Source organism: Peromyscus californicus, unplaced genomic scaffold (assembly GCF_007827085.1).
Source record: "Peromyscus californicus insignis strain IS unplaced genomic scaffold, ASM782708v3 Scaffold_24__1_contigs__length_46423439, whole genome shotgun sequence".
Taxonomy (NCBI): Eukaryota; Metazoa; Chordata; class Mammalia; order Rodentia; family Cricetidae; genus Peromyscus; species Peromyscus californicus.
This window is the reverse complement of record NW_026294535.1, coordinates 13,023,402-13,049,891: the sequence shown is the minus strand read 5'-3', so window position 1 is coordinate 13,049,891 and position 26,490 is coordinate 13,023,402. Positions and strand designations below refer to the sequence as shown.

General features: G+C 45.7%; 1 protein-coding gene and 1 non-coding gene across 3 annotated transcripts in view; one reads left to right on the top strand and one right to left on the bottom strand.

The window, feature by feature from the left end:
- The window catches only part of Tmcc3 (transmembrane and coiled-coil domain family 3), a 156,581-nt gene that overhangs the window by 69,329 nt on the left and 60,762 nt on the right, over positions 1-26,490 (bottom strand). Inside the window, exon 1 of one of the 2 annotated variants that reach the window (XM_052753161.1) lies at positions 1,827-2,091. The exons of the other annotated variant lie outside the window; for it this stretch is intronic. Within the exon in view, the coding sequence (XP_052609121.1) occupies positions 1,827-1,904 (78 nt within the window). The 5' untranslated portion in view covers positions 1,905-2,091. Of the gene's footprint in view, positions 1-1,826; positions 2,092-26,490 lie in introns of those variants that run through there. 2 annotated transcript variants of the gene reach the window in all.
- LOC128120145 (small nucleolar RNA SNORA40) lies at positions 9,956-10,083 on the top strand. The gene has a single exon (XR_008221790.1). It is a non-coding gene; the product is annotated as a small nucleolar RNA SNORA40 (small nucleolar RNA).

The following is a 26,490-nucleotide window of genomic DNA, read 5'->3' as shown; positions in this document are numbered from 1 at the left end:
CAAACAGTCTAGAAGGCTAAACTGGGATCTCTAGGACGGGTGTTGAACTGTGTGTGATCTGGGCCTGCTCAACTCTGGCCCTCTTCCCTCTGATTATTTTCTAGCCCTCACCAGATTTCATCTGCTCAATGGGCTAGTACTGTAGAACAATCAGCACACACAGCATCGCACTCAGTTTCACAAATCCGGCATCTCGCTGATAATGTAACAAGTACAATCCTAAGCACCATTTAAAAGAACATAAGCAATTCCCCTTCACACGAGAGGTTTCTCAGACAGTTCCTGAGAATTGAGTGGTGAGGAAAAGACACTCCAGTCTGCAGTTCAGCTCCTTTCCACTTCCCACCCAAGTATGTGAGCACCCGTGTTCCCATCCGACTGGCAGCAAAGCTTGAATCTTGGAGAGCTCACCCCAGGAGTTTTGTTAAGAAGCTCACCACCCTCCCTGAAACATTGCTAACTCTGCTGCTTATGGAGATCGCTGAGTTGTGACGATCCAGGCTCTCAAATTATTTTAAGGTTGCAAGTTCTCCTGCCAACCGCAATATTAACTTTACCCATCCCCACCCCCATGACAAAAGCTCTAGAAAAAGGCCGTTCCCTTCAGTGGGCTGTGTTCATGAGCCGTCACCCTCCCAAACACACTTCTGGCTGCAGGTCACCAAAACCCGAATTATTTTTTTTTCTCTCCAAATGGAGTTTTTGGAATACTTGCCTAGTGCATTTGTTATGAAACTTTTAAAGAAACTCGGCAAGAGTCGGTCGATGCAGGAGCGATTCCACCAAACACATTACATTTGTGGAAAAAGAGAAAATCATTTTCTTAGATTGATTAAAAGGCGCTAAAGTGAAGAGAGAAAGGCTAGCATGCCACTTCTGGGGCAATCGATAACGCTTTCAAATTATGACTGCACACCCCCATTCCGTATGAGGGACCCTGGCACACGCCTGTCACTTATGGATCTGGCTGGTCAATAGAACTTGGAGGGGATGGGGTAGAAACTACGCCTGTTCTACCTCGACCCACTTTATACAGGGCAGCTGACACCGAAATGCCCAGTTCCTTGGACAAGTCAGAAGTTGGGAAGCTCAGACAACAACTCCAGGTATCCCCTGCCAGAGTGGAGGAGATGCCGTTTCAAATGGCACTTGAATCAGCCAAGGTTCTGGAGAAGGGATTTGGGAGCCCCCTCTCGCCTGGACACTTGAGCTGCCCAGGAGGGAAGGTGTTCCCCAGGAGGGCCCAGGGCTGGGGCTGCGGCCTCCGTCTTGATACTGAAGCCCTCCAGGGCCGGTCTCCACAGCTTGCTCAAAAGAGCTATTTTCGCTCACAGCCAAAATCAGCAACAGCAAATTACGCTGCAAACCGCGGCGAAGGCGCCCGCTCTGCACGGCTCCCAACTCCGGAGCGTCCGCGCAGCCGAAACGGACTTTTGATTTGATTTGATTTGATTTTTTGGCAGCGCGTCTGGGGCGCACGGGGCAGGGGACTCGGCTGCTAGGCTGGGGATGCAGCAGCCACGCCGAGCCCCGCAGGTGGCGGTGCCCCAAGCCAGACCCTGGGAGTCCCGGGTGCCGGCAGCGTGCGCTCCCTGGCGGGGAGACGCCGTCGCGGAGCCGGGGTGGCAGTGTAGGCTGGCTAACCGCCCATTCCAGCGGTGGCCCCCCAGGTCCCCGGGGCCGCAGGTTTCTTTCGACCTTCCCGGCCGGGAGAAGCCCGGCGATGGGGCTCCACGGCTCGGCGTCTCCGGCTCGACCCGCGCCCCCTCCCCACCGGCTCGCACCCCCCCCCCCCCCCCGCGCGCCCGCCCCGTGCGCGCCCTCACCCGGCTCTTGCAGCGGTGGTGCCGGCCGGGATCCGAGTAGGTCCGGTCCACGGTGAGCGCCGTGTCGCTGCCCGGCATGTCTGCGCTTTAGACGGGGCAACTTTGCGTTCTCCGGGGGTGGGGGCCGCCGCTCCACTCCGCTCCGTACGGCGGCGCCGGGTGGCAGCTGCCCGCCGTGCTCGGCTCACCCTCGCTCGCCCGGGAGCCGCGGCCGACGGGGTGGCGCGGGCGGCTGCAGCTGCTTGCCGACACCCCGCGGCCCTGCGCCGCCGCCGCCACCGCCGCCGCCGCCGCCGCTGGGGGGAGGCGGCCGACAGTCTCCGCCCCTTCCCCGCTCCCCGCCCCTGCGCCCCGCGCGGCGCCCAGACCCGCTCCAGGTGCCCGGCTCAGCCGCCCGGGCCCACGCGCTCCCACGCCGCCCACCCCTGCTCAGAGTAGCGACGTCGGCGGCGGCGGCGGCACAGGTTGGGGACCCATTTGAGTGTGATAAAAGATGGCTTTGAGGACAGGAGGTTGACGGCTGCCTTCAGGGCTTCCTTTTAGTACGCTCTTCATGCAACAGGCACGCTTGCTGGGCAGCCGCCCTGGACCTGGACGGTGGGCTAAGGATTGCAGGAAGGAGGGGCGTCTTCCCACCTAGGATTCCACGGGGCCACACTTCCACTGTGTTGTGTAGCTTAATTGTGGTTGTGTGACTCACTGGGTCGCAAACTACCTTGATGTCCGGACATGTCTTTTCACTTCAGCGTTCTCTGGTCCCAGTGGAATTTGGAATCCAATAGAGAAAGTACTGATTGGTAATGGATTCGCTATCAGTTGCCTAACCCCAGATTCACCGCACAAGATCTGGTTATGCTGGACGGCACACTGAGACTAGGTTGGCGGGTTTAAATCGCTGATCCGCCACAGGCCCAGAGTGCACTGTGACCTGCCTCCAGGGAGGGGAGGAGGTGTTTATCCCCTGGGTGGCCCAGAGAAAACAGGAATGCTCCTTTGGAAAAAAAAAAAAAAACCTCAAGGCATCGGCTTAGGGGGCGGGCGTCTTCAGGCTCAGAGGTACGAGGCAGAAGAATGGAGACTGTGTAGGACTGTACTTTCAACGTGAAGGAGTTCAGCTTTGTTCTGTGGGTGTTTGCCAAGCTGCTGGGGTTCCTGAACCAGGAGCAGGATGGAAGTCTAAGAGGTCTGGTTGCCCTGGGAAAGCACTGATGAACGGTAGATAGGTAAGGGACAGGCTCAGAGGCCCTTACAAAGACTGGGGATGACCTACGTGTCATTCACAAAGAGAGCAAGGCATGGCCACCCGGCAGAGTCATTGGCAAGTCTAACTCACGTGATGACCCCATTATATAGTTAAGTGGGAAAAAAGCCAGGTGCAGAATAATATATGGTGTTCTACCATTCATAAAAAATGCAGTATGTATCTGTGAATAAAGGTATACACACACACACACACACACACACACACACACACACACACACACACACACACGGCTTATTTCTGACAAGAACTGCAGAAATAATTGAACAAGCAACCGAAGTCAGCAGAGGCCTGGGTAGCTAGAAGACAGGTGACTTTTTGTTTGTTCATTTTTTTATTATGTATGCATCTTATATGTGTGTTCCGCGGTCACATATTAACTATGCAAAAAGTAGGAGTAAATTATTAAAACTTAAGAAGAATCAGAAAACCTAAAGACATTAAAAAAAAAAAAACTTACACGCACATTCACATACACTCACTCACACCCCTACACCAGGCCCAGAGAGATTTTCAGGTAAATTCTTCCAAGCGTAAAATAGAGATTTTGTGTGTGTGTGTGTGTGTGTGTGTGTGTGTGTGTGTGTGTGTGTGATTTTTAGTTACGATGTCCAGAGAAGATTCTGTGATAGGCCAGTATTTGAGCAGAGACTTGGGCAATGAGGGAGACAGTAACACAGTATGGTGGTTTGAATGAGAATGGCCCATAGGCTCATAGATTTGAAGGCTTGGCCACCAGGGCATGGTGCTATTTGAAATAATTAGGGGGTGTGGTCTTGTTAGAGGAAGTGCATCACTGGGGGTGGGCTTTGAGGTTTCAAAAGTCCATTCCAAGCCCGGTGTCTCTCTCTCCCTGTTGCCTGTGGATCTGGACATAGAACTCTCAGGTACATCCTCAGCACCATGTCTGCCTGCATGCCGCCATGCTTCCCACCATGATGACAATGGACTGAAACTCTGAAACTGTAAGCAAGTACCAATTAAATCTTTTAGGAGTTTTATAAGCCATGGTCAGTGTGTCTCTTCACAGCGATGGAACACTGACTAAGATATGTAGGAATTTAGAAATTGACATAGACAACAAACCAGTCAAGAGTCTTCCAGCAGGCACATCTGAGGGGGGGGGGGTTCAAGGAAGAGCAAGGAGGACCACGTTCCCTCTGGAGCGCATCGGAGATGAGGTGGGAGGGGGCTGTCTGAGAGGATGAGATCCTCCAGGGGCTTCCGGGCCACTTTCAGAACTTGGAGTTTCACCCGGATGAAGACAAAAGATTTGGAAATTCTTGAAGACATTGTGTGGCATGATTTGCCTTTCACAAAAGAGGAAAAGACAGAGCCCCCCTCACAACATACACAAAAATCAGTGCTAGGCAAGATGGAAAAAAAAAAACAGCAACAGCAACAAAAACCAAATCAAAACAAAAACATGAGGCTTGGAAAGTAAAAACTTATCAACAAGCCCGATGGTCAGAATTCAATGCCTGGAACCCACATGGTGGACGGAGAGAAACCATTTCTCAAAAGCTGTCCTCTGGCCCTCACACGTGCCCCTTGGCAACTGTGTGTCCATCACGCTGCGGTGGTTTGAATGGGTATGGCCCCCATAGACTCCTGTGTTTGAATGCTTGGCCCATAGGGAGTGGCACTATTAGGAGGTGTGGCCTTGTTGGAGTAGGTGTGGCGATGCTGGAGGAAGTGTGTCACTGTGGAGGTGGGCTTTGAGGTCTTACATGGTCAACTATTCCCAGTGTAGAACGCAGTTGCTGCCTGCAGGTCAAGATGCAGAACTCTCAGCTCCTTCTCCAGCACCATGTCTGCCTGCATGAAGATAAAGGACTAAACCTCTGAACCTGAAAGCCTGCCTCCATTAAATGTTTTCCTTTATAAGAGTTGCCACACAGCAGACTTGGTGGCACACGCCTTTAATCCCAGTACTCGGGAGGCAGAGGCAGGCGGATCTCTGTGAGTTTGAGGCCAGACTGGTCTACAGAGTGAGTTCCAGGACAGGCTCCAAAACTACACAAAGAAACCCTGTCTCGAAAAACCTTTTAAAAAAAAAAAAGAGTTGCTGTAGTCATGGTGTCTCTTCACAGCAAGAAACACACACACACACACACACACATAAATAAATAAATGTAAAATTATTTTTTAAAGACAAAGGAAAAAACTTCAATCTCTCAAAAGACAATTGGAGATCATTTTTATCTCAAGTCATAAAAAGCAGGTTTCTAAAAGCATAAACCGTAAATATTTAACAGCATTAAAAACATGCTCCGTCTATGAAAAGAAATAGTAAAGCGAGAACATGAATCACAGACTGAACCCCTGCTTAAAAAACAACAAAACAATTTGGGTGAATTTCACAAACAATCCTGGGAAACAAAAAAGCAAGGCACAGAATCCTGCAAGCATTCTGTGTTCAATGTACAGAGACTAAAAATACTAAAAATTAAAGTATAGGGAAACAAACAACTTATTTCTCTAAGAAAACAAAGTTATTCCATGAAAATTATTGAGAAACACACCAACAATGTAAACCTAACTTTCAGGGTAGTTCCTGATGGGGAGATGAAGAGGTGGTATAACACTCTGGTCTCTCCAACAAGTGACTATCTCTATTCTCTCTCTCTCACACACACACACACACACACACACACACACACACACACACACTTTCAATATTAAAAATTTAAGGGCAGTAGCCAGGCATTGTGATGCACACCTTTAATCCCAGCACTCAGGAGGCAGAGGCAGGTGGATCTCTGTGAGTTTGAGGCCAGGCTGGTCTACAGAGTGAGTTCCAGGATAGAGCTATGCAGAAAGACCCTCTCAAAAAAAAAAAAAAAAAGTGACAGTTTTATCCCTAAGCTTGGAATTCAAGTCACTAGTACCTTCTCCAATAAGCCTTAGTCAGACTTTGCAAATAATAAAGCTTGACTGATGGCCCATTACTGTCAAGTTATTATAAGTCATTATGCCAACCTAATCTTTCAAAGATCCTTCTAAAAAACCTAACGGATCATCTGTGGGTTTTTCTCCTCATCTCCATCTGCCATCTGATACTGGACTTGTCCCCTCAGCTACTTAGAACTATAGAAGTACGTATGTAGGCTGTGTGTGTCTGTGTGTCTGTGTGTGTGTATGTGTGTGTCCCTGTGTGTATGTGTGTGTATGTGTATATTTAGAGAGGTCAGTATGCTGTGACAAGCCACAGAGGGGTCTTGGTCTGTGCTCTAGCAGGCATCTAATTTTGATTTCTATATCCAGGTTGGTGTTCCTCAGAGGTCCATGATGGAAATGTTGACTCTTACTGAGAAAGATGAATCAAAACTATATGGCTCAGCTGGGTGGTGGTGGCGGCGGCGGCGGCGGCGGCGGCGGCGGCGGCGGCGGCGGCGCACGCCTTTAATCCCAGCACTCGGGAGGCAGAGCCAGGCGGATCTCTGTGAGTTCGAGGCCAGCCTGGTCTACAGAGTGAGTTCTAGGACAGGCACCAAAATTACACAGAGAAACCCTGTCGCGAAAACCAAAAACAAAACTATCTGGCTCACATCTCAGTCGACAGAACATATTTATTTATTTATTTACTTATTTATTTATTTACTTACTTGTTTGTTTGTTTATTTATTTATTTATTTATTTATTTATTAAGATCCTTTAGGTTTATTTCATAAGCCAGTTGCCCACGAGCTGTTCTGCTGGGCACTCATACAAAATATTTCTTTTTAAATATATAAATTAGATAGCACAATAGCAAGCTCCCCAGGAAAAAAAGAAAGAGGAAAGAAAGAAAAGAAGTGGCATTCGTCACCATCTGGCTTTCCTCTGGGGAGAAGACCCAAAGAGAAAATAGTCCATCCCTTCCCTTGGAGGCAATACCAGCACCTAAGGAGAGAAATGGTTTAGGTGAGGCAGACTCCATAGGGTCACATGACTTAGCCACAACCAATCAGAGTCACCCATGAGACTGGCTGGCCCTGGGGAGGCGGGGAGAAACTCACCTTCAGTGGATACTGCTAAACCGGGTAAGTATAAGCTGTTGCCATGATGAACGTTCTACTTCACAGACACGAGCCCCCTCCCTGGACAGGGAGAGCCAGAACCTGGAAGAAGGCTCCTCACTGGCTTGTTTGGGAGCACCAGAGGCTGCCTTTCCCATCCCCTTCTGCTGGGTGACAAACTGGTCTGGAAGGATTGGCCCACAAGGATAACTGCCTTTCACTGGTTCACAAGTGAGGTTTGGCCAGCCCTCCCGGGGAGGTGGCTTTCCTCAGTTCCCTGTGGCATAGCTGAGACTAGAGGGTTCAAGGTAGCTCCAGCTCTATCAGGTGTGTGTGTGGGGGTGGGGGGTGGGGGGGGAGTGGGGGTGTGGGGGGGGGTGGAGAGCCAGGGCTGGCCAAACCTCTATCCCAGTTTTTACATTCATATATATATATTTTAATTAAATGCTTTACTGCCTTACAGTCTCTTCCAACAACCCCCTCTCTGCATGAGGCTGGTTAGATTCCTTTACATGGTGGCTAGGTTCCAAGAGACCCAAATCCAAACTGCCAAATCTCCCAAGACCTTATCGGGAGCTGGTGTAAACACCGCCATCACATCCAGCTGGCCAGCCAGAAGTGGTCTGTCCAGACAGGTGGGTAAGAGGCTGCTGGCGGCCATCTTGACAGTGGCTCCCACCACCCTAGCCATGCCTAGACCTTCTTTCCGGAATTGCGGAGCAGTGCGCTCCTCTTTTTGCTTAGGTTCCTGACTCATATAACCTAAAGAATCCTGAACAATACAGCCTTCAGTGTTGAGTGTGGGCAGAAAGAAGGAGAAAAGGGCATCTGCTTGAGAGAAAGCAAGATCTGTGGATGGAGGACACATAGACAGAGAACGCTGGTAGGGACATGGAGTGGTCTCAGGCCACTCACTCCATCGCTGGGGCTTTTGTGGGTGGCCCCTACGAGGTGGCCTCCCGTGAACGGTTTAATTATTGCCTGTACTGATTTGAGTTGTGAAAGCTACAGTGACTTATATTATTTAAATATTTCAGGAGTTGACTTCTATTCCCCTCCTCAAGTTCTAGTTTACCAGATGGAAAGGACTATGCCTTCTTCTAGATAAGTGTATCTATTCCTAACAGTTCTTAACACAGTATTCAAGACATGCTTAGTGGGTAGGTGGGTGGATGAATGGATGGATGGATGGAGGACAGATGGATGGATGAATCCGACAGTTTTTCAGTATCTACTTATTTTATAGACAGCCTGGTTTTAAGAAACAACCAAGGAATAAGCAAAAAGATCCCCAGAAGGATGAGAAAACAAAATTATCTGAACAAAGAATGTTATTAATTTTGAGATACCAAGTAGTTACTGAAGTTCTGAATTTCTAATTATTTTGTTGAGCACCTTTGCCGCGTGTGACAGACTGTTATTGATCTTTGGAATAGAAAAGGAGAAGGGTATCATGAAGGGGCATCCTGTCTAGTCCGAAGAGCACTACCGGGGCCAAGGTTGTCACGTTCTGGACACAGAAGTAGGATCAAGAAAAGACACGGTCTTCTCATGATTCTTGCCTCTCAGGGTGTCTCAGTCTTGCAGTACCTGAGGTCTGATTTGTTAGAGAAAAAGCAAGCCTCTTATGAAGGAAAATGTTACTCCTTTTCATCTCCCACTTTAATTAAAGTATACAGAAAGTATCCCCTTTGGGGAAGAGATTTATCAAACTAAAACCAGGGTTCGTCTTCAAGGTTTAGAGATAGAGAGAGCAAAAGAAAGAATAACTCAGATTTAAAAGTTTATTCAAATAGCTCAAAGCAAATACATTATGATCCCATATATAGCTGATAGGAAAATTTGAAAATGTTTAGGTTGGGGCCCCAAACCTGCTTGGCCTATTACAAGCAAGAAGCTCCAATTTTAACTACCTGGTTTATTGCCAACTGCAAAGGATCACTCTTACAGTTAGTTTCTGATATAGCATATTCCATATGACTATAAAGAAACAATTTCCGGCATTTGTTTGCAATCAGCGATGATCTGGCACAGAAGCCCAAAACTTCCACTTGGCAACATCAAGAGGAATAGCAGATAACAAAAGGAAACACACACAGCAAAGCGGGAAGACTGAAATGGACTCAGCAGGCTAGAGACTCGCCTCCCAATATTCCCAGTGCCTGTTAAAGCAAACACAATGATTCGTGTTACAGATTCCCAAGAGTCATTATTATCAAAGGAGATTCTACAGGCAGCCTTCATAGGTTCTGGAGCTCTGCCCCAACTTCTGCCTGCGTGCAGACCTGAGGCTATGTTAATGAGGACAAAAATGCATTTTACCTCATCAGAGTCTGAAACTGTTGCTTTGTGAACGGCCTTGTGAAGATGAAAAGATGGAGAAAATATTAACAGAACCATGGATCTAACAAGGATGAGAATGAAGAATTCCCCCAAAGAGCTGGGTATGGTGGTGCATGTCTTTAATCCCAGCACTTGGGAGGCAGAAACAGGAGGATTTCTGTGAGTTTGAGTCCAGCCTGGTTTACATAGTCAGTTACTGGACAGCCAGGGCTACATAGTGAGACCCTGTCTGAAAACAAAACAAAATGAAGTTTGTTTGCTTGTTTGTTTTAAATAGGGGCTGGAGATGGCTCAGTGGATAAGAGAACTTATTGCTCTTTCTAGAGGACCTGAGTTCAGTTCCCAGCACCCACCTTGTGGTTCACAACCTTCTGTTTCAGGGGATCTGACACCTTCTGATACATATACAAACATGGAGCAAAACACTCATCTATAGATATAATAAATATCTAAAAAATGTTGGGAAATAAAGAATTCCCCAAAGTAGTAGCATGTTTGTGTGTGTGTGTGTGTGTGTGTGTGTGTGTGTGTGTGTGTGTGTGTGTGTAACTGGTAGACAAAGACATAAAAGACAAGTGTAAAAATAAATCCTCTTTTGCAACCCCAAACTCAGTGCTTAGTGTGCCTTTTGCTACATATACAAATGAATATGATAAACAAGGCAGCTCATATCATCAAGTAATGATGGCACTAACCATAAAGTTGTTTCGAAGAAGAAGAGCTGGTAATTAAAAAAGAATTATCAAAACAAAGCCATAAAAAAATTAACGATCCAACTCAGAAGAGGTGAAAGATGTGAAGGACATTTCACTGAAGAGGCTACAAGAATGGAAAATGAACGTGACATTAAGTTCGACATCATTAGCTCTAAGGGCAATGCAAATTAAAACCACAAGGAGATGTCACTATAGGTTGACCAGATGGCTAAAATAAGAACTATAGATAGGGAATGCTGGCACAGATGTGAAGAAACCAGGTAATCCACACATCACTGATAAGAACGGAAAGTGGCTTGACCTCTCTAAACAGCAGTTTGCCAGATGTTCTGCTTGCTTGCTTTTGTTGTTTGTGGTACTGGGGGATGAACAGAGGGTCTCACATGTGCTAGGAACTACTCCACCACTGAGGTGTGTCTCCAGCCCTCTTTCTAAAAAAAAATTTTTGAAAGAAGTTGTTATCAAGTTGCCCAAGCTGACCTTGAACTTACGATCCTCCACTTTCGAGCCTCCTTGCCTCAAAATCCTTAGTAGGATTACAAGTTTATACCACCAGCCCAAGTAGTGTAGGTTTGATAAAACTAAAATCTGCAAAACCATCTGACCTAGCAATCACATCCCTGGGCATTTATCCCAGAGAAAAGAAAACATGTTTATACAGAAACTGATCCACAAATACTCATGGCAGGTTTATTGATAACAACATAAACCAGAAGCAGCTCAGGTGTCCAAACGGGTGAATAAACATCCATATGATGGAACACACTAGACAATAAAGGAGCGCAAACTACTTCTACGCAACAGCTTAGATGAGTCCCCAAAGGATGGTCGTAGGTGACTGATGGGTATGGTTACTGAAGGGCCACATGAGGGCTCCCATAGTGATGGAACCATTCTGAATCTTTTTTTTTTTTTTTTGGTTTTTCGAGACAGGGTTTCTCCGTGTAGCTTTGTGCCTTTCCTCGATCTCACTCTGTAGACCAGGCTGGCCTCGAACTCACAAAGATCCGCCTGCCTCTGCCTCCCAAGTGCTGGGATTAAAGGCATGCGCCACCGCCACCCGGCACCACCGCCCGGCCCATTCTGAATCTTAAGAGTGGTGATGAGTAGAGTTATGCAGGTAATGAAATAACTCAGAACTAAGTTGCACACACAGTGCTATGTGCAGATGGTCCCAATCTATGATGGCTTCACTGACGATTTTTCCACTTCACAAAGACACAAAAGCAATGTGCATTCAGTAGAAACGGTGCCTTGAATTTTTAAAAACATTCATTTATTCCTTTTGTGTGGGGGAAGCATATGCCACATTTGTGGGTGTGGAGGGCAGGGGATAACTTGCCGGATGGAGTCCGTTCTCTCTTTCCATCATGTGGATTTGGGGGGTCAGATGCAGGTTGTCAGTCAGGCTTGGCAGCAAGCACCTTTATCCACCGAGCCGTCTCGATGGCCCCTGTGTGCTTTGAATTTTCATCTTTTCCTGAGCTGGCAGTTAGCAGTTCAACACTCTCTTGCTATGCTAGGCAGAGGCAGAAAGCCACACTGCCACGTAAGCCACACTGTCAGATCACGCCCGCACTTCACCATACACTGCGATACTTGATTGTAAACACAGTTTTGACTTAAAATACTTTCTTCTTACCATAAGGGGGCTATAAACCCATTGTAAGTTGAGTCAAACTGTAAGGAAAATTTGGAAAATCTGAACAGAGAGTGGATTACACTAATGTTACTATGCTACTTTATTCATACTAAAGTTTTACAAGATACTACTGTAGGGCAAGGTAGAAAAAGGGTACCAGTGATATTCCAATATTATCCCTTACAGCTGTATCTGAACCTATAGTAACCTTACAATAAAGAGCTGAACTAAAAGTTGGATGCAATTGTGACCTTCCTCTGCCCCAGGAAAAATTCCACATGTGGGGAAGAAGGGGTACAATGGGGGGCGGGGCTTTGATATATGGATGCTTTTCTGGAGCTGTTGTCCATCCAGAAGACAAAGTTCTTCATGCCCTGCCCCCTCGCCACAGCAGAGAAGCAGGTCTGGTGTAGATCCTCAGGGCAGAGGAGAGGTGGTGTGTGGTGTTCATTAACGTAACCAGGAGCATCTCTGTCTGGTCACACTGCACGCTGTGTCACAGCCTGGGCCAGCTATCAACAATCTGAGAGCCAGAGGCAGGGTCCCAGGTCACCAATGCCATGCACAGGACCTGGCACAAAGCAATAACCCTATAAGGTTTTGGTCATATACATAATCGATAATTAAGTCCTGCTTTGGATGTTAAGCTTAGAACTGATTCACAGGACCTTACAAATCCAATTGTTCAGTAAGATTTTACATTACAAGGCTGAATAGACAATTCTCTAAGCTCTCTGCGCCTTCCCTGCTTTGGGGCTCTGACCTTGGTCTGCACTTTTGTTTTAGATCACATACACACAGGTTATTTACAAGGTGGGCACACCCATTTCTCACCTCGTGACCCTGACGTTGTAGAAGCAAAGCGCGCAGCTGTCTGGTTATGGCGTCTGACTCTTGGCTATACCTCCGACTGCGCTTTCCTAGAAGTTCACGGCCATGTTATGAAAACAGATGAACAATGCTTTTCTTTGCACCGGGCACAGAACGTTCCATCCTGTTAAATGTGTAGCTGTGGCTGAGACACCGGCTTCCCACTTCCCACGGCCACAGAGACAGCAGCTCTCTGGGGATGGCTGGTTGACTACGTTCTCTACCCAGGAGAAGCCTTTTTCATAAACCCCACACTGGATCGGAAGGACACACTAGTGTTGTGCCAGGAACACAGTGCCAGCCAGGGATCTCACTCTGGGCTTTACCAGCTCCTGTTGCTAGATAAGGATGGTGGGACAGAAGGAGCCCTGTGGAGCCCTCCTTGTCTGCCTCCATCCTGGCCCACCTCAGTCTTCCCTGAATTCTGTCAATATCTGTTCCTTAACCACCCAGGCGTTGGTATGTAAAACTGACCTTTCCAGGAGGCGGGATTGGCTACTGGAGACACTCAGCCTGGATCCCATTCTCACTGTTGCTGCTCACTAACTAACTATAAAGCTTTGGTCCCAGCACCGTAAGCTGAGGTGACAACCCTCCCTCCTCATGCTGCCGATGAAGATGAGATGGTATACATAAATCCCGGAACACAGTAAGAGCACAGTGAGTCTGTGGAAGTGACCCCAAACTCAAAGCCTGTTTCCATGCGACACCTCTGTTCCTTCCAGTGAGAGCACCGGGATTTATGCTACAACCCCGGCAAGTCTTCTATGAAGGAGGGCTCATGTCAGTGCTGAACCTCATCTTCAGAACTGTCAGGGAACCAGGAAGAAAACAACAGCCCCTGGATCTGGACCCTAGCCAGCGCCTGCCCCTTCACCTCTGCCCACGCTGTTGCTATCACTTCAGAGCCCACAAACGGGCAGAAATGAGGAAGGCAAACTTCCCCCTTCCTGACTCTCTCCAGTTCCCTTCCACCACACGCCACGACTCCCACACACAGAAAATTTCTTTCCCCTGTACACTTTTATCAAGTAATTCCATTCCTGGGAATTTGTCCCAGAATAAGACAATACAGAAAAAAAAAATTATACCCAAGTTCATCCACTAGTTTTTATCATTCTGAAAGGTCGGGGTGATTCTAAGATTTATTATTTATGGAGAAATTAGGGGTGCTTATATAAATTACACAATAGCCATGTAAACTATAGTATGTCCAGGTCAGATTATATTTAGGAAGGATGTGCAATTGCGTGAGGAAACATTGGCAGAATGATGTTATAAACTTTATAACCACCCGGCAGGATAATCCTTCCAGACCGATAAAATCTGAACAGTATTAGGACCTTTGGTGCTGGTCATGACCACAGCACCCTGGATTCTCATACCTGGCAGCTCCGCTCCCTGGTGCCCTCCTAGAGGGCTGACACCAATGGGATGCACACATCGAGATGTTCCCAGTGGCCACAGTCGGGGAGGGAGGGAGGCACTATCATTGTCCCATCTTACTGAGCCACCACTGGGGTCTCAGAGCAGATTCGACCAAAGGTGTCCAGCAAGGATGACAAAAGTATGAGGATCGCAGGTCACGTGACTCCAAAGCTCTCAAAGGTGTCCGCGCATGGATGACTTATTTCACTTTTACAAGCCTCAGTTTTCCCACCAGGAGAACTGTCGGTCTACGGTGATGAGAGCTTCCACAGGAAGCAGGCTACCCTACAGGTCAGTAAATCTGCACGGGCGAGACCCGTCTCTGTCTACCCCACTTTTCCATGCTTCTCCCGAGGTGTTTAATGAATATCCACTAGGCACAGAAACTTCAGGAGGAATAGTTCAACATGCTCAACTTTTGTTTTCTGTTTTTCCTTTGGGGGGAAAAAAATCTGATTAGGGCTTTAAAACAGTCAAGATGACGTGATTTTGATTTTAGCCTTCATCTGAAGGCTTCTTTTATGTCTTTTCTGATACTTCTAAGCACTTTTAAGTTTTTTGGTTCAGCATTTCTGGTTTCACAAAATGAGATGTCAATTCTCCCATGACACTGGGATTGGAGATCCACTTCTGGGTAAGTATTTCAAAATGCTCCCGCCTCGCTGTCCGTTTTGAAGGGTATTCTATGGCTCTGTTATTTCTCACGGTTTCTTTGCAGATCAGCTGTGGCTCATGCACACCCAGTTAATATTTCTGACAGGCCATTGATTTTCTTCCCAGTAAAAGCAATGTCTTTCACAAGAGGAGAGAAATGCTAAACCCCACACAAGATTTGGGGCATTGCATAGCCAAATGCACTGGATCACATGTGTGCATTAGACATTATAAGAAATGCAAAACATACCTAGAGTTGAAAACAACAACATTCCTTTCCGTTCCCAAAAATGACCCTTGGAGGTAATAAAAGAAGAAATAAATGAAAGATCCACGAAGATACCACTTAACTTAGGTAGCTCGATTTTTCAAATTTCTGCTCCCCTCAAAGAAGCAGAAGTCTATAAATTTCCCTGAAGCCTCTTGACACAGATTACAGATTACAGAACTATTTTCTGGACAGTATGCTGCTGAGATAAGGCTTTCTCCAGTCCTCATTGTTTCCGATCATGGGATTGTTTTGTAAATGGAATCACACTGCAATCCCCAAATATCAGAATGTTTTAGATCCAGCTCATTAAAATACAGATTACCAATTGGCATTTATATAGTCCCCCAAATCCAGGTTCAGGATCATCTACTCAAAGTATAATGTTTGAATATTTCTGTCACTCAGATAACAAGATTAATTATATAACCAGTTATTGTCCAAAGCTCTGATGCCCAGTAGAATAGATGAGTCCCACGAGGTCATAGAGCATGTGAGATGTGCCTACTGTGAATGAGGGTTGAGTTTAAATTTTATTTAATTTACACCCTGAAGGGCACTGCCAAAAATGAATATAAAATATCATTAATACAGGCTCAATATTCCTTATCCAAAAGGCTCACAACCAGAAGATTTTACACTGTGCATATTTTATTGCTGAAATTTTAGAATGCTTGCACAGGCAAAATGAGATACCTTCCAAGTCTAAACATGAAATTAACCACATAGCCTGGAGGTTGATTTTGAGCAATGTTTTTAATGCATCCGCATTCTGATTGTGCCCTGTCATGTAATGTCAGGTGTGGGATTTCTCACTTGCAGTGTCGTACACTATTCAAGAAGTTTCGGATTTTGGAACATGTTGGATTTTTCATTTGGGATAATTTCATTTTTATAGGACTACACAACAATATAAACAGCAAATTTCACTCTGAGTTACCTATCGAAATATGGAAACATAATTGACCAGTATTCTCTACACCTCATATAAAATATGAAATAGTTTAGAGTCATAAGCATGTTAAAGTTATTAGTATCCATACTTCTTTACCCCAAGTGATTCAGGCTAAAACTAATATCCCTTCTTGTGATGGTTAGTGACAATCACCTGGGGGATAGACCTCTGGGACTGTCTATGGGGTTATCTTTATTACATGAAATGAGGTGGGAAGCTCCGCCCACTGTGGGTGGAGCCATCCTCTGTGCAGGGATCCCAGACTCTGTAAATGTAGAGGGAGTATGCTAAACACTGATGTGCAGACATGCATTGCTCTCCACTCTTGACTGTGAGTACAAACTCCTGTCCTGTGACATCCTTGCCATCACGGTCTATAAGCTAGAATTGTCAGCTCAAAGGACCTTCCTCATCCCTTACACTGATTTGTCAGGCATTTCATGACAGCAATAAAAAAGAAACAGAGACACGTCCCAGGAAGCACATTATATATAAAACTATTTGCCATGGCCTAGTTCATATTAAATAGTGTACATATCTACCAAATTTTCTTCTGCTAGATTTTTTTTTTTTGAGCCAGAGTACTCACACATTTTAAAACCTGTCCATTCCCAGTACACTTCTTGTGGTGGAAATCCTTCTCTAAATGTTTGAGGATTTGAATACTGTGTATACTGATGTGTTTTAAACATTTATTTTTTTTCTATAAAAGAAAGCCTAAAACTAATATTGAGGTATTCTGTACTCAGGGAAGGAAAGAAGCATTATAAAGCAGATGGCACTTTCCCCTAAATCAGTCAATAGATAAAATAGAACTCTGTCAAAAAGGCTTTTCCTAAAAGCTGACAAGCTTATTTTAAACTTCAGTGGAAGAAAAAGACAACTCGGTATTGGGGTGGGGGGCGGTGAGCATGATGAATAGAAGCTGGCAGGCTGCACTGTCCTTATCAGATGGCTGGATACTTGATCAGGAACAATAATGAAGGTCACATGACCAGGAACGGGGATGTGGACCAATGAGGACACAGCTCACAGGAGACCCCTGCAAATCTGGAAGCACATTATGATCGATGCAGGAGGGAAGCAATAGGCAAATCACAAAGGAAGTTGGAGAACACAGTAGACCGCTGAAAATGAAATCAAAGCCAAAATCCAAGGTGCACACCCGCCTTGCTATTATGGACAATCCACTGTCGTTCCAACTGGATTATATTATACATAATTATATATTGACACCCTTGATTCCTACCCAACAATAGACATAAATAGGACTAAGTCAACAGAAATAAAAAGAAACAGAAGCTGTGTTCTTTAAAGACCTTACCTGAAAGATGCCTATGCAATTGGGTCTATAAACCCTGACTTTTTTCTTTTGCAACATACTGAAGAGAGACTAAGTGATATGTGGCTTTGTAAGGGTCAGAGATTTACAACTGAGGTAGAGACCACCAAATACATGGATGGACTCAACAAATGCACCAAGTCTTTCAGATTTTTTTTTTTTTTCAGCTAATTGCAAGAAGCTGAAACTGTCGCTTCATGAATAGGGTCTGACAAGTTCAAGTGCTGTGCAAAGCCCCTCTCCACACCGGCATCTGAGTTCATCGAGCTGCACTCAGAACTATCTCCATTTACCCCAACCTTTAGCAGAACGCCATAGGCCAGCCACTCAGAGCATTTAGCATCCTCAGCGTGGTGACAGGTGTCTCCGGCTGCCTTACAGTGTGATACTTTCTGTATGCCATGCCTACGGTGGCATTTCTTCTTTTGTTGGAAAAAGACTGGAACCACGTGGTCACACATGTTTCACGTTACAGCTCTGTTAATTCACTTTCTGCATGGGTGTGGTTTTTCCCGTTTCCTAGAATTCCTGCCTCGTGTCCCCCTGACTGGTCCTATGTTGGTCTCCTGACATAGACCTCTGCTAATACTGCTGTGGATAATACTGCTGTGGGTGGCTGTCTGTGTGAGCCCCAGACTGGCAGGCTTACACCACAGAAGTGTATTGTCTGTCCTCACATGGCTGTTCCTCCATACGCACGGTAGCCTGGTGTCTCACTGTGCTTGACTTCCCCTCTTAGAAGAAGAGCAGTCCTAGCAGATTCAGGTACGCTTAGATGAACTGATTTGTTTTAACTTAATTGCCTCTGTAGGGACCCTAACTCCGAATGCAGTTGCGTTTAAGGTCATGGCTTTGAAAGTGGGAATATTGGGACAACACAATTCAGTGAGTAACAGCACTTTTGTGACGACTCACTCAGCAGGTATATGTAACCAGCCACGCTGTAAGATGAGGAACAGTGGCAGCCTGGAGGAGAAAGAGAAGGCGCCCTAAACCCTCAGGAACCTCCACAGCCCCAGGGAAATAAAACCTTGATTTCTTAAGTCGCAAACGTTTCCTTTTGATTAGGCGTTCTCGCAATCACTCCATCTCATTTTACATAAAGACAGTTACATAAAGAATCTCACCCCAAAAGAGATAGCTGGAGAGGTAATGATCCATTAAGTAGCTCTGACAGCTCCAGCTGAATCCCTAGTTATGAGCTGCAGTTCTCACGGCGCCCTCCCCCTACATCAAACACTCCTGTAGAGTGGACAGGCAGAGAGAGTGTGAGCCGAGGAGCTGGGGAGGTGGGGACAGGGGAGGCCAGCAGATGGATGGCTGAAGGATGAAGTATACTCAGGTATAGATTCCCGCTCAAGTGAAGAGTGAGAAAATGAACTCCACAGCACTGACTGCTGCTGCGGATGAGAGGCAGGGCAGGATGCTGGCATGGAGGAGGGAAGAGGGAAGAAAAGAAATATCAGGTTTTTATAAGATCATTTCTTGGGAAGTGAAATATAATCTTCCTGACAGGACTTGGGAGATAAACGTGAGTGCAGAATCACAGGAGACAGCGATGCAGCCACTGGCGGGCCGGCGGCATCCTCACACTTTCTGTAGATTTTTCAGGCTGAATAAATGGTGTCCTCCCTCCTCTCCCAAGACCCACATCTCAGGTTAGCAGAGAACTCGACAATCCAAGGCTCTAGTGTTACTCTGTATCGTGCCTAAATAAATATATTTAAGGAACCGTGGCCAAAGATGGAATTTTATAATTACATATTGATTTATATTGGATTTCTCAGTCTGCTTCAGAGTCTGCATCTCTCCAGGATTGCTGTCCTGCCAATTCTAGGTAGTTTATAGCAGTTTCAGAGTACCTCCAAAAATGCATTTCCAACAGATGGGCTTATTAAATGCTTCATGCAAACAATGATCCATAGATAGGTCACCGCCCACTGACAGACAGAGCAGAGTGCCTCTCGGAGCCATTCTTAGTCCAATAAATATTTACATCCTTCCATGCACTCATTTCAAAACGGCAGGATATTGAATGTTATTGCTCTTTTAAGACAATACGAGAAATTGTAATGCTTTCTGGATTTTCTAATTAACTTGTTCTTGGAATAATTTATTGATAGCGTGACAAACAGGCCCAGCTATTATGGTTGGGGTGTGCCGTCAATTTATATATCAAATATAATTATAAGTTTGGTTCTCATTTCCTTTCCCAAGTTGGAAAAATTTATTTGCTTGTATCTTTTTCAAGATTTATCTTTATTATTTTTTAATTCATGTGTGTGTGTGTGTGTGTGTGTGTGTGTGTGTGTGTGTGTGTGAGAGAGAGAGAGAGAGAGAGAGAGAGAGTGTGTGTGTGTGTGTGTGTGTGTGTGTGTGTGTGTGTGTGTGTGTGTGTGCATGTCTGTGTAAGTGAATGCCACATGTGTGCTGGTGCCCGAGGAGACCAGAACATGTTGGATTTCCTAGATCTGGAGTTACAGGCAGTTGTGAGCCACCGTTAGCAACCAAATTGGGGTCCCCCAGAAGAGCAGGAAGCTGTCTTAACTGCTGAGCCATCTTTCCTCCCCTTATTTACTTAATCATACTTTTTAAAGTCTAGACTTGTAGAACTTTCTAGAATGAATGATGTGGACAGTGTACTTTTTTTTTTTTTAACGTGGAGAAACTGAGGGCCAGATATGCAAAAAGATGCTACCAAGTGGCAGAACTTGGGGAGGAGGTAGGAGAGTGGAGACCATGCCATTATTGTGGACATTGCTAGGTAGTCAGTTAGACTATGTACCGTCACAAACACAAACTTCCACCAACCCTCTTATCACCATTGAGGGAAAGGCTGATTGGGGTTAATAATCTTGCCCATTTAAACATTAAAAAAAAAAAACAGATTTGTTCATTTTATTGTATGTTTGTTTTGCCTAGATGTTTGTATGTGTACCAAGTGCATGCTTGGTACTCCCCTGAAGAGGTTATTAGATCCCCCTAGAACTGGAGTTATGGATGGTTGTGAACCACCATGTGGGCGCTGGAAATCAAACCTGAGTTCTCTGTAAGAGATGCAAGTGCGCTTAACTGTTGAACCATCTGTCCAGCCCCAAACTTGTCCATCTTTGCTGAGTGACTATAGACCAACCCTTTTCTATTCCCCCTGCACTATCTAAGAAAACACATAAAACCAAGTTATGTTATTATGTTCAAAAGTGATATTTATAACAGCATTACACAAAATTAGACCCAAGAGCTTCTTGAAAATCCCTGGTTTATTTCCTAATATTCAAACTGAATTGCTCCTGCTTTCTGTCTTGGTGGCACAACTGGCATTTAATTAAGAAGGTATGAATGAATAGGCAACGGGGTGTGAGCCAATGGAATCCTAGCTGCCTGATCCCACAGGTGATGAGAATTCCACCAACTTCTGCCTCTTTCCTCCTGAATGCAATTCTTCAAGTGAAAACATAACATCTACTCTTCAGCTTACCTGACCTGAACAAACACTGTTTCTGAGTACAGCTTATGTATCTCCCACTCCAAAGCTCACGGAGATCCCCCAAAGGTGGCAGAATCAACTGCTGATGCATTCAGAGTAAAGACCATCTGACATTAGACAGCAAGGCCTTTTGTTGCACGACTGTCCCCGGGCGAAAGTAGAAATGCATACAAAAAAAAAACACAAGGTAACACGTCACAAACACATAAGCACACTGAGACAGATTCCTAGAATCTTATCGCCGTTTCATAGAACTCGACGTCTTGGTTGAGAAACATTTCATCAAACTGAGCACTAGTTCCTGATTTCTGTGGTCCTGCGAACTCGAAACTGTTTTCCTTGGCAGGCGGAAGACACAGTTTGCCTGAGACAGTTGGGGAACTTACTCATCTACCACCATTAAAGGCAGTGGAGCACAGAGCGAATGAGACCTAATATTTCACACACACTGACCCAAAGTGCTGTGGACACAAAGGTCACCCCCAAGCCCCCATCTGGTATGTCTGAAGTGCATGGGGGTTTAGGCAAGAGTCTGACCTATTACCACGGACATAGAAGTAGCTTAAAGGGCCAGCACCATCGCTATTCCAAGCAGCCAGTGAAGTGAATAACAATAGTTTTCAAAAGGCAGCAGGCAACACCCATCAGGAGACTCCGAGCTCCACTCACATTTAATGAACAGTTTCAGAGTCTAAGATTAAAGCTGTTTTCCCTTAATAACGCTCAATTTTCTTTTGAATCAGTGAGAAAAATCTAAGGCAGGCTTGGGTCACCCTCACCAGGATGGAAATTGGAAAAGCATTGAGCTTCCTTTGTTTTTATGTCATTATGTCCATAATTAGGCAGTGGTACTGCTTTTTTTTTTTTAAAGAGAACACAAAAGTCAGGCACAGAAATCTTGCTATAGTTGGGCAATTTAGAAGCTGGCAGAGGCTCTTATTCTTCTTTTGTGATCTCAGATAACCTCTCTCAGGTGCCAAGGGTATATTCGGTAAGCTACACCTACTTCCTTCAGCATCCTAACAGATCACTTCTGTATCCCTGGAGAAATACGCATTTCCTGAAGCAGAGGAGCCCCATGATTCAAGAGGAAGAAACTTGGCAAGGTCAAACACACCCTGCCCCCCCCCCCCCTCCGGGGAAACTGCGAACCCGTCCTTCATTTTGTGGACATGATTATAAGGGCACAGCATATCCAGGGACCACCTCAACTGACTCCACAGAATGTCTTTGCAGCTTCAGATAGCAACCTCGGGAGCGGGGAATGAATTTTAGATTTGCAGGTTTTCACCCAGGCTGTCCCCATTCAGGGAGAGCTCAGTATACATGGCTGTGCTGTAAGAAACCCTGTTTGCCATGCACCTAACGGCTGATGACGTCAGTGCTTAACTGAACAGGCCCACGTAAGAGGAAGGCTACAAACAGGACCAGTATCTGGTCAGGAGACCATGCCATCACTCCCATCCTCTTATCTCACAACCCTGTTTAGAAGTCTAATATTTTTCCAGTCCGGACAACTACTGCCTGTTTGCCTGCTCATCATCAAATGGGTCACCCAACCAATGAGAACAGTAGTTTCAATCTTCATCTTGCAAGCACTTATGAAACACCTGGATATATACATCAAAACCCGAGCCAAGTGACCAAACGTTGATGATTGAAGGCGTCCTGTGTCTGAACGCAGTCAGGTTGCAGCACTCGGTGGCTGAGTGAGACGACCATCAGCGAAGCTGGCTGACCAGCATTGGCCAGGATTATCCACCAAACAGCTGCAGGGGCAACTGAACTTGGGGAGAAAATAAAGAGTGTGAGCTGGGCACAAGCTAACCAGATTTAGGAGTTGGGAAGGGTTTCCCAATGCTGTGGGTTAGATCTGAGCTGTCTGCCGAAGGCTCATGTGCTAGAAGACTGGTCTCCAGTGTGACGGCATTGCAAGGTGACGAGACAAGCTTAGTAAGAGGAGACTGGGTCATGTTGTTGATGGTGGTCTCTAGGACCGGGTTAATTCCCATGAGATCAGATTGTTATAAATGAATGGGCCAAACTCTGTCCATACTTCTCTTCCCATGTGCTGCATCTGCCATATTGGGACGCCACGCAGACACCCTTGCCAAAGCAAGTGCTTTGTGATTTAGACTTTCCAGCTACCCACTAACTTCACAACCCAAATAAGCTGTCTTTCCTTTTTACAATTTTCTTAGCATGTAAAAATTTTACTTTGAGTGCATGATGTTTTGCCTAAATGTAGGTACGCGTACCACATGTGCACCTGGTACCTATGAAGGTCATCAGGGGGCATCAGATCCCCTGGAACTGGTGTTACAGACAGTTGGAAGCTGCCGTGTGGGTGCTGGGAACCTAACTCTGGTTCTCTGCGGGAGCAGCAAGGGCTCTGAACTGCTTAGCTCTCTCTCCAGCTCCCATTTTCTTTTCATGATATACTACTTTAGCATCAGGCATTTTGTTATAGCAACAAAGAACACTCGGAGGCATGCGGTATGTGATAACGAGACATTTCAGTCACGGTCTAAGAGGAGAATAGTTTATAAGAACATGTGGAAGACACAGAGAAAGATAACGGGGCGTGAGGGCACGTGTCTGAGAAACTGAGATAAGCCTAGTGTAGCTGGAAAGGATAAGGGGGCGAGGCTGGGAGGAAGAGAGTGCCAGAGAGCCTAGCAGCCGGGCCAGTGAGGATACCTATAGGGCGTGACACAGTCAAGGCCACTAGAACGCACTGAGAGGTTCTAAGCAAAGGACTCCTACCCAGACTGTCATTGTTAGTTGTGGCTGTTTTGGATCACGCTGGCTGTGGTTGGGGTAGATAGATAACCTGTTAGTTTTCTGTCTGGTAGAAATAAAGGACCAGACACACCTATGTTCTACACCCAGTCCTCTTCCTTTCCAACTGATGAAGCTCCCATATGGGCAATGATCTGTGGTGCTCCGGGAAGCAGGATGTCCAGAGAAAACTACTATCCCGAACCAGACAGCAGTGGGACTTTCTGTGACCAAGGGATGCTGGAATTTGCTTCGTGGGAGGGAGGAGCGTTCTTTGTTCAGGGGAAATAGTGCTCTGGCTGTAAATGCTGGCAGGACGCCAGCTGTCTTTGGCTACTTCTCCACTCCGGTTCTGCAACCCCAAAGCACACCATTCAGATGCTCTCAAGTGCCCACCCCACCCCCCTTTTTTAAGCAACAGACAAGGCTGCCCAACCAGGAGCAAAGCACATCTTTTAGACTTTCTTTCCGCTGGTCCCACACAGTTCTCCTTTGTGCAGAAGATCATTAGGAACCCAAGCTGCATCAGGGAAAGGCAGAGAGGCTGCGGCAGAGGCAGGAAGTGAGGGTGGGGCGGCTCAGGCAGAGGGCTGCGGGAGGCACCTATGACATGCTGTGGCCAGAGACAACTTGGCAACTCCATGGATATGAGATGTTAAAAGAGACACTCAAACACTGGTTTGGTGCCATCTACTGAAAGGTGGGTCCTAAAGGATCCACGGGGGTCCGGTGAGGGGGAGGAGCGTGGGCATGTGTGGCCACATGGATACACACGTGTATATATGTGATTGGAAGCAGACAAGTAAGGCTGATGGTCAAGAGAGACACAGGAACAAGGGATTTAGTTTGTGAGTTACGGAAACGTAGAGGCTATTCCAAGACGTAACTATGACACGGAACAAGATGAAAAGTGGGGCGGATGCAGAGAAGGGGTTCTGTGCTCCCACACCTTCGTGTTCTTGTCTGGGAAGATCAACTTCTAGGTGTCCAACATGAATTACCCCCTCACTTCCATTGGTCTTTAGTTAAATATCACAGCCAATTGGTGACACCTCTTTATCGTTGGATTCTAAGTTACCCTCATCTATCCCTCCCCACCCCCTGCTTTCTAAAATCTAATAACATCTTGTATGCTATATATTTTGCTACAGGGTATATATTATTATAAATACATATTTCTATGATATATAATATAAACACAATAATTATATAAATTGTAAACATGCAATAATTTATGCTATGGCATATATTACATGCGGTATATAAATGGTGTATACGGCAGACACCATCTACCTGTGGCTTCACTTTCATCAATTTCAGTTTCCCACGGTTAACCATAGCCCATTTGTAAGTTTTAGACTGTGTGCCACTCTTAAAGTGGTAAAATCTTCGCACCATCCTGCCCCGTCAGCCAAACACACAGACGGTCTCTCTGTTCATTGTAACCATTCTGTATATGCTACTTGCCTGTTAATCACTTAGTAATTGTCTCAATCATAGACTGTTCTTATCAAGTAACCCTTATTTTATTTAATAATGCCCCCCAAGTACAAGAGCGATAATGCTGGTAATTTTTTTTTATCAATTTTATCACAGTGTTTCGATATAATTCTAGTGTTATGGTAATTGTTGCTAATCTCTTACTGGCCCTGATTTATAAATTGAGCCTTACTGCAGGTATATATGTATAGGCAGAACCAGAGTCCACAGAGTTCAGCATTATTTGCAGTGTCAGGAATCCAGAAGCATACTGGAACAAATCCCCATGGGTAAGGGGCTCTGCTGTGTATATATCATCATCTGGGATATCTATACAGCCATTATCTAAATTTCAAACCCATAAATGAAGCCAACAGATTAATTCTAATTGTGCTTATTTTTATATTCTTAGAGCCAAGAACATTTTCTGGCATGATATGCTAATGTACTTGTGGGATGAAAAATTTTGAAACATTTCTTCTTTTTTTAAAAAAAAATCATTTTTAAAATTAATTCCTTTAGGTCAACATACAAAGTAGTGGATTTCATTGTGACATGTTCCTCTCTACACATCATCATACTTTGTTCTCATTTAGTCCCTGTGCCCATTGTCCTCCTCTGTGTTTAAATATTTCCTGATAGCAACACGGCAAAGCAAATGGAGAAATAAATAAGACACAAGAGGAAAACACCGTGTCCTGGAACCAAAGGCATAGTAGGTGTCTGTAAAAGTGGGGCTAGCACGTCTCCCACTCATCACCACAGCCAGCACTGTGCTTACTGCCCCCTACAAACCACCTCTTTGAGACCGCCGCACCATCCTAGGAGCAAGGCACTAATCCCACTTTGTAAATAATTTAGAGACACTTTCCAAGGCCACAATGTGTACGAAATCTTGCTAAAGCAAGAAAGAGCAAAGCATGTCTAAAAACTGTTTCTGGGGCCGGAGAGTGGGCTCAGTGATTAAGAGTGCGTACTGCTTTTGCACAGGACCTGAATCCGATCGCTGGCACCCACGTCAGGTAGCTCCAGAAGATGGGACACTTGTGGCTTTCATAGGCATCTGCATTCACATACACCCACACTCAAGCGCACACATGCCCACATGCATACATATAATTTTAAGAAATGAAAATCAGTCTTTAAAAACTGTTCACTCACTTGCTACTCTCATAGGGATCATGGGTGACCATATTCCAAACTCCCAGATTGGAGAAGAGTGAAAAGCAAGGAGGTGAGGAAATGTCACCTCTTTCCACAGCTGCTGGGCAAGAAGTGGGAGAGGAGGAAGCTGGAGATATCAGGTCTGAGGAGGAGCAAGGGGAGGTGCCTAACAAAGGGTCTATTTTACATGACGACAAAAATGATCTGACTTTCGAAACTCGACCCTTTAAATGTCTTTGCCTTAGGTGAGCACTCGACACAGAGAGGATATTC